The 15524-nt window shown below is 33.5% G+C and overlaps 1 protein-coding gene across 1 annotated transcript; it reads left to right on the forward strand.

The window, feature by feature from the left end:
• Positions 1-1537: 1537 nt before the first annotated feature.
• Positions 1538-3769, forward strand: LOC139093171 (sodium-dependent phosphate transporter 2-like). Its single transcript, XM_070643778.1, has 4 exons — positions 1538-1683; positions 2001-2648; positions 2714-3239; positions 3303-3769. Exons 2-4 carry the CDS (start codon positions 2027-2029, stop codon positions 3565-3567), a joined length of 1413 nt encoding a protein of 470 aa, XP_070499879.1. The 5' UTR covers positions 1538-1683; positions 2001-2026; the 3' UTR covers positions 3568-3769.
• The last annotated feature ends 11755 nt before the right edge of the window (positions 3770-15524 follow it).

A 15524-nucleotide genomic window follows, 5' to 3' on the forward strand; every position in this document is an offset into this window, starting at 1 on the left:
TTCGATAAGCACACTGATAAGCACTGGAGCATAGTCAATTGAATTTACTGCTTATACTCAAGAAAACGCTCATATAGGTGAGGATCTCATTGTCTATTAGGGTTAAAGCACTTTTGAAGGAATGGGTAGATATAGATCGGTAGACGTCTATCGATCGGTAGTATAAAGCTTCAAATTAGAAGGTAATAAATATTTGGCGCAGGAGGCAAATCCAGTCCTTGACCAACATGACTCTAGCCCCAGGCCGCATTCGATGAAATCTGACCTCAGGTTATCGACTGGCCTCAGCCTTTTGGCAGGATTTTTGGTCATTTCTACACCTAATGCTTTTTGGGTAAACACAGGTATTTCAATAGTAATTGGCCTATGTCACTTGTGTCCATCATGACTGTCCACCAACAAATCATGTGAATAGAATTAGACGATCATGCAATTCCAAACTAAGTCCAATCAACAACTCTAATCTCTATTTCTTATTTATATGAAATCACTTGGTTTGTTTGGTTTATACTGCTTTAACATCAATACGTCAGAATGTCAACAAAATTCCCTTCAAATTTTTCCTTCAACCGGTCTTAATGCCACAACATACACTAAACAACTGACTTGAGAAATTCCCAAAAAAATATTAAAAAAGTCAAGAAAAAATGTTGTAAGAATAAAATTATTAAATGATGCCAAATTATGATAAGTCATCAGCTGCATGAAGTCCAATGTATCTACGTGATGAAAAGCTAAAATTCCTTGCTATTTAATCTGTTTGATTAACGTAAGCGATTAGCGTGTAGAAAAACGTTTCACATGGAAACACATTTTCACGTGATTAATAGCGTTATGTTGATAAGTAGCTGTTCCATGGGCCAATCATTAAAGCAGTTATTTGATTTATTGGAAACTGTTATCACGAGCCTGTGATAATTCTTTGTGCCTTTTTTTTTTGTCTGTAAGTTGTAAATAAAAATAGATTTTTCGGATACATTGTATTGGATCTATAAGCTTCATTGTTGTTCACGTGATATGGAGTGACTGCATTTCAGATGATCCAGTTCGATAAGATGAGGATATGAACATCCAAGATGACAGGAAGTCAAAGTATGAAGATATGACTGAAGTCACGTTTAGGACAATTTTTGAAGGTACATCCAATTGCTTATCTGTTCATGGCTTGTCTATGAACAATCACAGACCTTATATAGCAGCTAATTGCAATTAAAATTTGTCAAAAGATTAAAGTAAAATGGTAAAGACTAGCAATAAATTAATTACCGTGACTAGATTAGATTATCAGCACGAAAAAAAAAGCGTCGTAAACTTTAAAGGAAAGAAGTTAAGGGGCGGGATTCCTTATGTTCACGTGTACAGCATGTTTCTACACATGTGAATTTGTAGCGATAACGATTATTAAGGCGATTCAATAAGCCAATTTTTATTTTATATTTCGACAATAATCGCGTCAGTCAATCAATCAATAGTAATATGTCATCGTTGTGATAAAACTGAAAATTTTTAGTGATATGATAAGCAATATTTAAGGAACAGGCAATTCTATTGTTACGGCAGTTCACTTCGAGATATTCTCAAAGACACTTGTACAAAGAAAAATTCAAAGAAACTTGAATTTTTCTTTATAAACAAAAAATTAATCAAAGCTTGCTGAGTGTTATTTTTGAATTTTTAATCAAGGTGAGTTTTTGTTTACAATTTTTTAATTTAATTATTTTTCTAATTCTGTTCTGTATGTCCCCGCTTTCTGGGGGACAATTTCACAATGACTGACATGTCAGTCACTTACAGTGTCAGATTTATGCCTGCAAAGTACATAATCTGATAAGAATTTAATTTTTGTTGAATTTTCCACACCCAGAAAATGTGAATTGCCACAAGAACTACGCTAATTAATTATCAAAATTAAAGAAATGTCACTAAAAATTTTATCGCACGTGCCAAGCCTCACGACATAAAACTTATCAAAATTCTTTCTTCTTAATTTAATTTTACAGTTCCAAAACCACACAAGAAAGTCAAAATGATCGATACATATGACCCAGACGTTCTTTGGATCGTTATTGTTGGATTTATTACATCATTCATCCTTGCTTTTGGTATTGGTGCCAATGATGTTGCAAATTCATTTGCAACAAGTATTGGAGCTGGTGTTTTGACATTGAAACAAGCTTGCTATCTTGGGTCTGTTTTTGAAATTCTTGGTGCTATGCTACTCGGTTATAAAGTGAGTGATACTGTGCGGAAAGGAATCTTGGACATTACAGCATACGATGGTCATGAGAAGGAATTGATGTTGGGAATGTTGGCTGCTTTAATTGGATGTGCTGTATGGTTGCTTGTTGCTACATACTTCAAACTTCCAGTATCAACAACTCACTCAATTATTGGTGCAACTGTTGGATTTGGATTAGTCGCTAGAGGACCTGATGGAATCAAATGGGGACAAATCGGAACAATTGCACTTTCATGGGTGATATCACCTATTATGGCTGGATTTATATCTGTGGCGATATATCTGCTGTTTTACAAATTCATTCTTAAGGCAAAGAGTCCTTTCAATGCTGGATTGGTCGCATTGCCAATCATTTGGGGTGTCGTGTTATTCATTAATGTACTCAGTATTACACTTGATGGCTCAAAATGTAAGTTACGCAGCTTTTACTTCATTGAATCTGTTCTAATTTAAGTCTTTATTCCTAATTTCCAGTGCTGTACTTACACAATCTTGAATGGTGGCATTCAATGTTGATTTCCATCGGTGTTGGTCTCATCGCAATGGTTTGTGTCCACTTCTTCATGGTTCCATGGCAAAAACGTAAGATCCTTGCTGAAGAACCTTACAATACTGACATCAAGCCTACAACAATTTCAACATTGGAAAATGGAAAGAGCACAATCACTGTCAATTCAATGACTGTATCTGCAAATTCAGTCACACCAATTATTGAGGCACAAGAGGAAGAGAAACGCGTCAATTTGTTGTTCCATTTCATTCAAATTCTTGCTGCCATCTTCAGTTCTTTCGCTCATGGTGGTAATGATGTCGCTAATGCTATTGGACCTCTAATTACAATTTGGCTTGTCTATACACACGGAGAGGCTTCAACAAAGGCTGAGACACCACTTTACTTGTTAGCATATGGTGGACTTGGTATTGTGGTTGGTTTATGGCTTCTTGGACGTCGTGTCATTGAAACTGTTGGATTTAACTTGACAAAGCTTACTCCTGCAACGTAAGTTACTTGATATGATTAATCTTATTGATTTATGTCTAATAATTGAATTATGTCCTTTAGTGGTGTCACAATTGAGATCGGATCAGCAGGAACAGTACTTATGGCATCTAAAATTGGAGTTCCAATCTCAACAACGCATTGCAAAGTTGGTGCTGTTGCATTTGTCGGATGGGTCTATGGCAAAACAAGTAATCAACCATCAGAGAAAGGCGAGCATGTCAATTGGAAACTCTTTGGTAGCATCTTGGGTGCTTGGGTGATAACATTGCCTGCTGCAGGTGCAATTGCTGCATTCTGTATGTGGTGCTTTGAATTTTTGGTGTAAATAAATCAAAAATAGCTGCTGTGATGCTCTCATTGTTGGTTAGGAATATAGCCATAGATTGTTAAGTTGTTGTAAATATGAAGCCATAGATATTAAGTACGTTTTAATGATAAAGAACGAAAGAATAACCGAATTATCACAAAAAAATGATGAAATAAATTATTTAATGAATGAGTCACAAGTGTTACAAACAAAAAATATATATCTCGTGTTGTCAACAAGTTGCTTAACATTTCAGCATACTCCAAAGTTCTCAAAAAACAACACAGAATGTCAATGAGTGCGACAAAAAAGGTTTAATCGATGTTATCTTTAAGTGTATTTCGTAGTAAAACATTTGTTAATTGCTCATTGTTTGCTGCTTTAATGTTTACTTTTTTACAAAACATTTTATGCTGGATGGGGGTCATCTGCTAGTTACGTCCACTGGAAAATGGCATTTTTGGCTCATGAATTCATCATGAATTGCTATGCAACCTTAGATCAGAAGAAAATCAAGTGTCCAAGCAGAGAGTGTTGGACCCCCTTGATACACCACTGCCTTAGACCAGTGATGCGCAACCTGTGTGCCGCGGCACACTAGTGTGAAGTCAAAAAATGCCATGAGCCGTTTGCAGTTTCGATCAAGGCTTTTGACCAAAGTGTGCCGCGAAAAATAGAAGGTTGCCCAACTCTGCCTTAATTCATCCAGTTCAAGTGCTTAACATCATTAAAGGTCATCGTTTTACAATGCATGATAATTCCACCACATGTGAGGTCTATGACAATTTCAGCTGAATCACTTTAATGTTTGAGAAATCAAATTAATTTTTATCATCACTTTTTCAATGTACATCCATCAAAACTGTCACTTCGAGGATGTTCTTTTCCTTCATGTGAGATAAAAAAAAATTCGGAAATTTTTCTTTGAGAACAGCCACAATGATATGACAATTTTCACTTCAAAAGTTGTAGAAAATCGATGAATCACAATAATGGGTTTTTTATTGACATAAGGGGCTTCATGCTGTTTTACTCTATCTGTATCACATGTTTAACCGTATTTGAGTTGGGAGTGATAGTGTCGAATTCGGTCAAAATATCAAAAACGGTAAATGAGTGTGAGTCATTATTTATCAATGGAATATGTCTTAGTAGACAGGATTTAAAAATGTATTTAGAAGGAAGAAGGTCAATCAGGGGGAGGGGTCAAACAAGGTAAGCAGGTCAATTAGGGGGAGAGGGTCAAGCAAGGGAAGGAGATCAATCAGGGGGAGGGGTCAAACAAGGTAAGGAGGTCAATTAGGGGGAGGGGGTCAAGCAAGGGAAGGAGATCAATTAGGGGGAGGAGGTCAAGCAAGGGAAAGAGGTCAATTAGGGGGAGGGGGTCAAGCAAGGGAAGGAGATCAATTAGGGAGAGGGGGTCAAGCAAGGGAAGGAGGTCAAGCAGGAGAAGGGGTCAAGCAGGGTAAAGGGGTCAACTCCACATTCTCGTTTTTGAAAAAGTTCTTTAATTTACTAAGGTTTTTGGCGAAGAAATCCTAAAGTCACCTTTAAATTTTTGCGATCCATTCAAACCCCACAACCAATTCAATCCCTCCTTCCTTACAGTTCTCCTCTCTTCAATTCCTCACCCTTCCAATCCATATTGTCTGCTAAAATCCTCAATTTAGTTTAAAATGAGGGAACTTAAGGTCAAACATCAACTTTGGAGCCTTATTACGCATCACGATAAATGAACTTTTTGAACCTCCCCCTCCTTACTCTCCTCCTGAAAGCGTTATGTAATAAGTATACGCGATCCTTATGTGTCTTGATGATTATTCCAATTTGAAACTTATATTGCGCTAATATCCATTCTTGAACTGAATGATTCAATAGTTTAAAAGCTTAATTAGAATAGAAGCTAGTATCTAATAAACGATGATGAGGTCTTAGGTTCGAATCCTTATCGATTAAGTAAGATTTCAATATTTCGTTAAATGGTGATTTTTTTCTACTTTTCATCATTTTTCATTACATTCACAATTATAGCCATTTACCATCATAAACATCCCATAAGCAATTCATTATTTATCCTCATAAAAGTCATCCGAATAACTATGTGATATTAAATTAAAAGCTTTCTGATGTTGATTTTAACTTTTTTTTATTCAATAATTTAATTTATGATTAAACATAAAAAAATATTTCTTAACTTTTTTTAATTGAATAACGAGCAAAAGGGCCACATAAGTTAATTAATGAAATTTAATTGAAATGATTATAAAATAAATTTTCTTTAACTTTAATGAGTTAATTCCAAATTTGGCACCGTGAGTACAAATAAATTTTACAGGCAGATGTTAATTCATGGTTTTTGAATGGCTGCGTTGAGGTTTTTATGTTTTATGGCTGCTGCTGGCTGTTTTTAGGGTGGTCAATTGTTATTCATGATTCAGGATGTGTATTGAGAAATTCATTTTTATGTTTAAGTTTTGTTGGCTGTGAATGATGTGTGGATGGAAATATGAAATTAATTGAGGTTCGGTTGACTTTGTTGGGTATGGTGATAGTACAAGATAGATAAGGGAACTAAATTAATGGAAGAATTTACGCTGGAATTTGGAATTTTATTGAAATTCTAATCAAAAACTATTAAAAGGTCATCAGGAACAGCAAATGCTGATCATCTTTTCAGAATTTGTCCATAAATCATGACTTTATCTTGATTTTGAGGTTATGTTTAAGTCCAATCAGTCAAAATTACACTTCCATCCAACTTGGCCTGAATGGGACTTGAACCCGCGACATACGATTAACAGTCGCATGTTTCTACCACTGAGCTATCCAGGGCTACTGGAAACATGATACAAGGCACACTTAAACCATGTTTCTCTATCCATTGCTGGAAATCCAACACAATCTACTCATTCTCTACATGAATTTCACAGAACAGCATCACGCACTGCATTAAAACCTCCCAGACATTACCTTCTCTAGCATTTGAATATTTATACCCCCAACCTCCAATTTACATAACCCTGAAGCTATATACCACTCTATACTAACCTAATCCCACTACCAAGCACGCAAATGACTGTGAGAATGCAAAACACAAAATCATCTTCCAATTTTTTACAGTATCCAACAAAACAAATGAAAAATAACACACAATTACCATATAGCGCTCTTCATAATCCATGCCTCATTTATATCTACAATTTACATGAGAACTACATCTAAAATAGAAAGGTAAAAGTGCATTCAAGTTGTTAATTGTAAGCAAATTGAAACGACCATTATAAAGTAAATGAACATTCATTAAGTACACATGCATTTATGTCAACCTATCTTACTTACCTATGGCATTAGATTTGCAGGAAAAAGAGTCTATAAAATTTATATATGGGATTATTGTATGAACGGCAATAAGATACACACAAAGAGTAATTTTTCTCATTAAACGCCTTGTAACAAACTGCATAAACGCCAAGAGAAAATGTGTATCGTGCAGAGTTCTCTCGGAAATTTTTCAAATACCTTCCAATGTAGACAAAAAAAAAAGGTTTTTTTAATGAAAATTTCTCGTAATCGTCGCGACAACATATGGGGTCATCTAACGATTGTGTCCAAGATTTAAGCTAATTTATCTTAAGGATTATAGATCAGCGGTAGGCAGCCTTTTATTTTTCGCGGATCACCTCGATCAAAACTGCACGCCACTGTTATAGACTATTGAAGATTATTGGAATTGTCGGTCTAGGCATCCTTAAAGTCACTTGACTCTAAAGCTGTGAGACACATAATCAAGTCAATGGTCATGGAAAAACTTGATTTGTACGGTCAGTTGTATTTAAGGCTTTCGGAGTAATCCCATCCATAATCTGGGTCAGACCATCAGTAATCCTGTTCAAACCATCCGAAATCCAGGTCAGACCATCCTGGCCATCGGTTATCCGAGTCGCAGCTATTGCCTTGTCTCTTCTTTCAACAAAGTACATCCTCAGAATCACAAAGTGAGTAGGGTTTCCCGAAGTGTCGGTTTCGACAAACTATCGATACCGAGACTCATGGCGGGACCGAGACTGGAACCGAGACTTCAAGGGAATTCCCCAAAATCTGAGACCGGGAAGTCTAAGTCTACCTAACAGGCAAATATGCTACTTTTAGGTACCGTATTGGTATTTCTTTATCATGAAAGCTGCTCTTTGCTTTTAAAGTTCTCCGTCTCGAGAATCCATAGGAACAGCATCTAACCTTCAATGGACATCATCCAGACATCACCTACAATTGACTCCATAAAATGAAAAGTCTTTCTTCTCGTTCCTTTCTTCTCGTGATAATAAAAAATGGTGCAATACATTGCATGAATGTCCAAAAGATAAATAAATATGTGCATGTGTAAAGAGCAATGCCGCAATTTTTTTTTTTTCTTCAAAAAAGAGAATTCCTTTCATCGACGATGAGGGAAATTATTCCACACCAAAGAGTCGAGTCTTTAACCTGATAAGGTCAATAGTGCAGTATAGTGAAAAATGAATTATTATAATATAAACAATATGCAACAACTTCTTACTTTCAAGACCTCTCTTATTTTTTCGTAAAGTCAATATATTGGCAGTAAAATGTAAAGAATTCACTACTCAGCAAGCAATAACTTCGTGATTCACAACAATGGTGATTTATTGACCACGAAAAAAAATTCTTTTCTCTCTTGCTTAATTTTTTTTTATATTTTTCAGGTGACAATGAAAATGGATTGTGTGATGAAAGGGCATGGCATGAGATAGTCAAATGTTAAGTAATACTTGGATGTTAAGTCTTACAAATCGTTGGAATTTATATAGAGATTGCGAAGGGATAAGATTTATTGTGTACTAAAAATATGCTGGAATTTTTATGAGGCTCAGTAAGTGCTTTGGATAGAAGTTATAGACTATTTGCTAAGTTTTTGGATATAATAGCTTCTTGTTTTGCATAAATTGTTGAAATAGTGCTAAAAATTTGAAGTAACGAATTTTTAACGGTTTTTTATTTGAATAAAAAATTCAAATTTCATAGTAATTTCCCTGCAGAAAGCAAATTCATAGTTTAAAGCCCTTTAGGATCAAATTTCAGCTAAAATTAGGAAAATCGAGGAACTTCCTTTAATTTTTCAAGTTTTCAGTAAGTATTCTTCAAGTTGGAACTGAATATTTGATTAACCAAGTGTTTCTAGTTCTTCATTATAGATTTTAAGCTAAAAATCATCCAAATTTCACAAAATCAAAACAAGCAAGCATTGTTGAAGAATCAAAAAGCATTTTACGGATTACTAGTTATATTACTTACTAGATTAGCATGTAAGGACAATCCACATCATCATTTATAAGCTCCAAACAAGACAATCATCACTTTTCAATAGCAACCTGATCCTTAAGCTTTATACTTTTCATTATTATTTAATCCACATAAATTCCATTACAAAAGGCTTAAACTCTTACCTGATCTATGTGAAAGCCTTCACATACATCTTTTCAATACACCGCTTCCTTTCTTTTTCAACAGTAACACTGATTTACTCGTCTCTTATAAAGCATATAGAGCACTGGATATTTACTCACGATTCAATTTGTAGAATAAATTAAAAGCTCATAAATTTGTCATCGAACTTCTTCCACTCAACAGACATAAATTATTTGCCGATCGTTGGTCTTTCATCTTTTTTTCTTTCTTTTATTTATTTTATGTATTTGCGTTCTCAGCTTTCTCAACTTTATGCTGCGTTCATGTGTCATTTTGTCACCCAATACACAATAAATTAATATTGTTGATACATAATATTTACTTTGGACAAGTGCAAAAGATCCAAATGAGCAATAATTTTGTATTTTCAAGTTCACGGTATATCGATTAACATACAAGCAGCACCAGAATTATGTGTGGAAAACATTTTGTGTCGTAAATTTTCCATTTCGATCGCCAGTCAAAGCAATTATAAGATTTCTGTTCAGATTTCTATCGAAAATTATCAGCATACAGGCATAATGTAAAATAATGGTGTGTTAAAAGCTTAATTTATTTAATAAAAAATATTTTGACTGCTTTTTATATTATTCGAGTGAATAATATTATTTATGGGAAATTAATAAATTGAATAATGTAGCTTGCGACTCGCTAGTCAAATGATATAGTGTAATATGAAACTGGATTTTTGTTCAGCTCATTACTAATTGATGCACGGATTTTAATTAAATATCTTTTTTTTTCCACCTCGTAGAGCATTCCTCATAAATTTTTAATGCTTTTTTATTCATTAACATACAGCTTATGATGAAAACTTTAATTAAGGAAGATAATGTTTAATATAACGCTGGCTAGACTGTAGGCAGATAAGATGGGATGAATGTAGGCATGACAACTGAATTTATAGATTTCTGTATGAATTTTTTTCATTTTTATAAATTATTGAATATTTTGTTACACATTCGAGTTCAGAGGCATGTTTATGATTATAATGTGTTAAGTTTTGGATTATTATGGAGGATTATTCAATTTAATGGATGATCGGATTTGACAACTTGAATTCAGGTAGTAAATTTTGGTATGCTAGTTTACTTCGCTGTTCATATTGATCAGTGGTCTATGATGCTACTTAGATGTTGTTGGAAGCTGGCTTCATTGTTGGATATCGCTTGCCGATTGGTTTTCCTACCATTAAATCGATGTCAAATCGGCAGATTATAATAGGAAGATAGGATCCTCTTAGGAATAAGTAGTGCACACGTCTTCACAAAAAACGACGACTGTTGCCTAAACGATGCTTCTTTGATCTTGAAAAATATTGCTCCTATAGCTGGACATCTCTAATCCAAAAATTCTGCAACACCACATGTTTAGAGAATTCCAACCAACATCCCTACCCACCCCTCTTATCTTCAATTTGCATCTCCGAAAAGCACATGGCGTAGAAATGATCGAATATCCGACCTCAGGCTAACTTGACTCTGGTCTGAGGCCGTCAAATCTAGCATGCAGCCTGAGACAAGTTGGAGTGAAGTCGGATTTTTCAATTCTTTACTCTGTGCCTTCCACATTCTTAGTCCGAAAAGCACAAGTCTGTAAATTTATCAAAATCTCCGGCTAGTCTGCTGTGAATGTGATATTCTACACCATGGCAGAGATATAGCGGCTCAGTGCCAGATTTTGGATCGATTTGTGCTATTCAAGGAAGTAACTCATTAATTATATTTCACATTTTTAATCCACAGCCATTAAAATTCAATTCAAGACAATATCAACAACACAATAAAACATCGAAAATTTCACTTCCATTTCTTCCACATGATTTAAGATTGTTTGTGTTAGGAAAAATTATTTAGACATTATTACAGCAAATATATGCATAGCTATAAACACATTCATATCAGTGCTTGCAGCCAAAGAAAATAAAATAAAACCGCAATATTAAAAATAAAAAAATATGGTAAGCATAAAATTAAAAGAGAAGAAGATTACTGTTGGATGATAAACAAATAATAAAAAAATTTCATTGAAACGGCAGCCAAGAGCAGGAGCAGGTATATCATAATAGAATAAGCGAATGTGCACATATTATGCAGTGCAAAATACAGGAAAGAAAGAACTTGCTGGGAATCAAATGATGAGAGATAGCTGCGGTTGTTTGTTCAACCTTTTGCTTGCTTACATTACTTGTTGGCTATTTTGATAATATCGCAGAAGTAAGATCTTTTAGCGCTGCATTTACACACAAAACAAATCCCAATAATAAATTTTATGTGTGACTATCGTTCTTTCTTATTTCTCCTGCTTTCCTTTATATCCATTCCACATATATATGAGGCGAGTTTTCAGGTGCATGGCAATTACTGATTGTTAATCGATCGACTTGCAATATCCTTTTGAAGTACAGAGAGAACATAAAGATACGCGGCAACAACAGCGCCACATTAAATAGCTTTAATAGTTGTATGAATTATGAATCATTCGCGAACAATATAATTATGAAATAATAATGAATTTCTTTATGCTTACTTACATGCGGCCATACGTAATGAAAAACACAGAAAAACAATGCAAGAAAGTACATAGGAATATGAAAATTGCCGCTGTTATTGCCGGTTTCAGAGTTGGAGTTGAAGAGATTCATAGAAGTTATTATCTACTTGTTCTCAAAGGAAACAAAAGAGGTTACCCTGGGGCGGTGGAAGGAGTAACTCCAGGGCAGCGAAAAGAGTTACCTCAGACAGTGAGATAAGTTACACCAGGGATGTAGGAGAAGTTACTCCGGAGCAGTGAGAAGAGATTCCCAGGGCGGAAGGAGGAGTTACTCCAGAACAGTGAGAAGAGTTACCCCAAGGCAGTGGGAAGAGTTATGCAGGGCGGAATCAGCAATCTAAATTTATAGGACTCAAGGGGCATGCAACTAAGAAAACATACTTCACAGAAGTCATAACATCTTACCAACCCTGGACATTCATCTCCTCTCAAAAAGGATTTAGCTACTTTTTTCTCTCTCTTATTCCAGTCCATTCATTCCTCGTTCATACTTTCAATTGCTAGTAACATTTTCAACAAGATTTAAGTTCTTGAAATTGTAGAAATAGAAAACGGTAGATGCATAATATGCATTATGGTATGCAGGTGGTTTGTTGTTGGTCAAGTTCTCAATTTGGAAGTTATCACATAAAAGGTGTTCATTCATTCTACATGCATTTTTATATCCACATTCATGTAAATAGCTCAACAAGATATAATAACAATTATATCGAAAAAATTCCAGACCAAAATTGATTTATTTGTAATGGAATAGCTCAAACATATCCTCTATGTACTTAATCATTTAGTAATGCTACCAGCATCATAGAGATATTTAATTGATTTTAGTTGTTATTTGCCTTCCGATTTGCAAAACATATTTTTTACTTCATCTATCGAATGCATGAGTTGTGTAATGTCTGATAAGCAATCATTGATGTTGGAGCAAAACTAATCGAAAAACGATTAAAATCAATTACAGTCCATTGCTGCAATTACATGTGTATATGCACATATATTCAATGAAAACGCGAATCATTTATTAGTATTCATATCTATGCGAATAAAGTATTTTAAAATTTATGGGCTTGCAAATCGTATAGAAAGAAAGTTTAATCGAATTATGTCTTTGGATTTATGTCTTTAAACTTAATGCATAGATTTGCATTTACAAATAGTTTTACATAAATGTACAATACATTAATATTAATAATCTCTGACTGAATTAAATTGTTGCAATCTTTAATGGATGAATATTTATCAATTTATGTCGTTTGGGATTATGGAACTAAATCTCTTATCACAAGAACTATTATTATTTAGTTGCTTTCACCTTGTTGACGAATTAGCATTTGTGACTTGAATAAGGATTGTTAGTCAGGGCTAACATTGTTAGTTCTCTTAGTTCCAATTATGGAAATGCAATAGATTGATGGATTTGTAACGGTTTATCAACGGTCATTTGAATTTTAAATTTGAATCTAAACAAATTCGTAGTTGTTTATCCTGCATCTGTCAAATTCTTAGTTTTTCTGCAATTTAGCAATTTGGAAAGTCATTTTTATGGACATTAATCGACAGAACAGGATGTCTTAGTGAGTATTCATCAATTTTTTGATTAATTTTTGCCCAAAAATTGCATAATCACGTGTTTTCGTATCATTTTATTAGAAATCAGACTAAATTTTGATATTTTAACTATTTATAAAGATCCAGGAACTAATTTACTGATATTTTCTTCAAATCCAGCTCATCAGCAACGACAAAACAGCTTCAAACATCCAAATACTTCCAATCAAATCTACATCACTAATCCATCCCATTAAATCTATAAAAATCAATTAATTTACTTTCACTTCTCCATGAATTTGTTCTTCATTTAAGCACAAATGTGTTTCATGTACCTATATGTATGCTTACAGCATTTAGGTATGATAATAATAGCCTTTATACACAGTATTTCATTAATAGATTTAAACTCTGATTAGTGAACATGTTAAGTGAAATGCGCATAGGAATAATTGATGATAATCATTTAATTGAGTTATAAATCATGAATTATAGAATTCATATATTATTTTTTTGCTACATTGACTGCAGTTCCATGCACATTAGCAGTTATAATATTGAATTACATATAAATAAATCAAAATTTTAAGGCGCCATTAGAGCCAATGTATGTGCATAAGTAATTTTTAAGAAGGTAAGAAATGGGTGAATTTAATGATCTGCGGTCGTCTCCGAATGAGGTCTAATAATGAGTTTAAGGATATTTGACGTCATTTATGAACGACCCCCATCAAAGCACCCACAAAAAAGTCAATTAAATATCGAAAAAATTTGATAAAATTTTAAAATTTCCAAGTCCGTTAAGTAAGCTCGCTACTAAAAAGTTTCCGACATCAAAACAAAGGAAGATAAGATAAGCTTCAATGACTGTACTTCTCACACTAATTGACAATATAGCAAAAATAATTTATTGAAATCTCATGGGCATTGACATGTAAAGTTTCACTTCTAATATATATAGTTTTTAAATCTCTATGCACATACAGTATAGACAGCCGCTCAGAACGAGTAGGGAAGAAAAATCATAAACAATTATCAGGCAAATTACAGGTGAATTTTTTTTCTAAATTGATTGTCGTCGCTTTATTTGCAATAAATGTGTATATACACATCTACTTACGGTACGTCAATAAAAATCTAAATTGACTTTAATTCACTTTATAGATTGTACAATTATGGACTTAGAATAGATGGAAAAATTTATTAATTATTTACGCTGAATTTAATTTAGTTCTGGTTAATTCGTTCACTTTTCCCATATGCTGATTTGTGTGATGTATAATAAGATTCTAATTTTAGGAGATATATTGTGTTATTAAGGATTTGAGACGGATTTTCTAAATCAACTTGCTGCTAAGCAAAGCTAATCCCAAGTGATATAAGAAATAACAGCCGGCAAATGATGGATACATAGAACCTAGTGACGAAATCAACAAATTTATGCTAAAAAAGAAAATTTCGCAAAAAATATCGTATAATTTTACTGAGATAATATTGATTTACATTAATATTGTAGGATTCGAACTACAAATATTATAAATTTTTCAACAAGTATTCTTGTCATTTGTCTATTGAGTAATTTCATTTTGACTGGCAATAGTACTAAAGTCTAAGAGTCGCCAGGAATTCCAAGCCTGCATTTTATGCATATTAGATGCACAGGCTTGAAGTTATTGGCTGTACCTTATAGTTTGTCTAGAGCTACAGGCCAAGAATTTTAAACAAACCCTACTAATGACTATAAACTGTTAATTAATATATTTTAGACAATCTAATAGACAATAAGATTAAGGAATTGCAGATGCAATCAATTAAAAAGTAGCAGCTCCTGATTGCATCACTTTCAGTCACTTATTAAGGAACAATGATCCAAAAATCCTCTAAAAGACTTTCACAATCACATCCCTCATTAATTACTCTCATTGCATGAAAACCACTCACATTCAATGACTTTTTCGCATATTTTTATTAATTGTCTGGACATAAAAAAATTATTAGCCAATCAAGAGCCATTTATTTCTCATGAAGTTGCATTTATTTTTATTATTCGAAAATATGTATCTAATAAACACCAAGAAAGAGACAATTCATAAGTCATAAAACAATTACGTTATTATTGAATTGTCTAAAATGATCAAATGGATAGAAATGACTATTCCTTGAATATATACATAATGAATGGCACAAAAAAAAAATCCACATAGTGCAATAAAAAATATTATATTTTTTTTCAATTTACCATTAAAAAATTATATTACCATGAGCACTAAAATAGCATCAATTGATAGCTATTTGCATAATGTTGACATTTATTTACAATCATTATTTTCGTTGATCTGCTTTTTTTGCTGTTTAATAATTTTTACAGCACAGTTTCTCCCTCTCGTTTC

This window comes from Chironomus tepperi, unplaced genomic scaffold, assembly GCF_022539635.2.
Source record: "Chironomus tepperi strain 1889 unplaced genomic scaffold, CSIRO-AGI_Ctep_v1 contig_335, whole genome shotgun sequence".
NCBI lineage: Eukaryota > Metazoa > Arthropoda > Insecta > Diptera > Chironomidae > Chironomus > Chironomus tepperi.

Bases quoted from the DNA above. Each gene is read 5' to 3' on its own strand.
- LOC139093171 (XM_070643778.1), top strand. From the start codon at position 2,027: ATGATCGATACATATGACCCAGACGTTCTTTGGATCGTTATTGTTGGA. The intron at 2,649-2,713 runs GTAAGTTACGCA...CCTAATTTCCAG, and splicing joins TACACTTGATGGCTCAAAAT to TGCTGTACTTACACAATCTT. The intron at 3,240-3,302 runs GTAAGTTACTTG...TATGTCCTTTAG, and splicing joins ACAAAGCTTACTCCTGCAAC to TGGTGTCACAATTGAGATCG.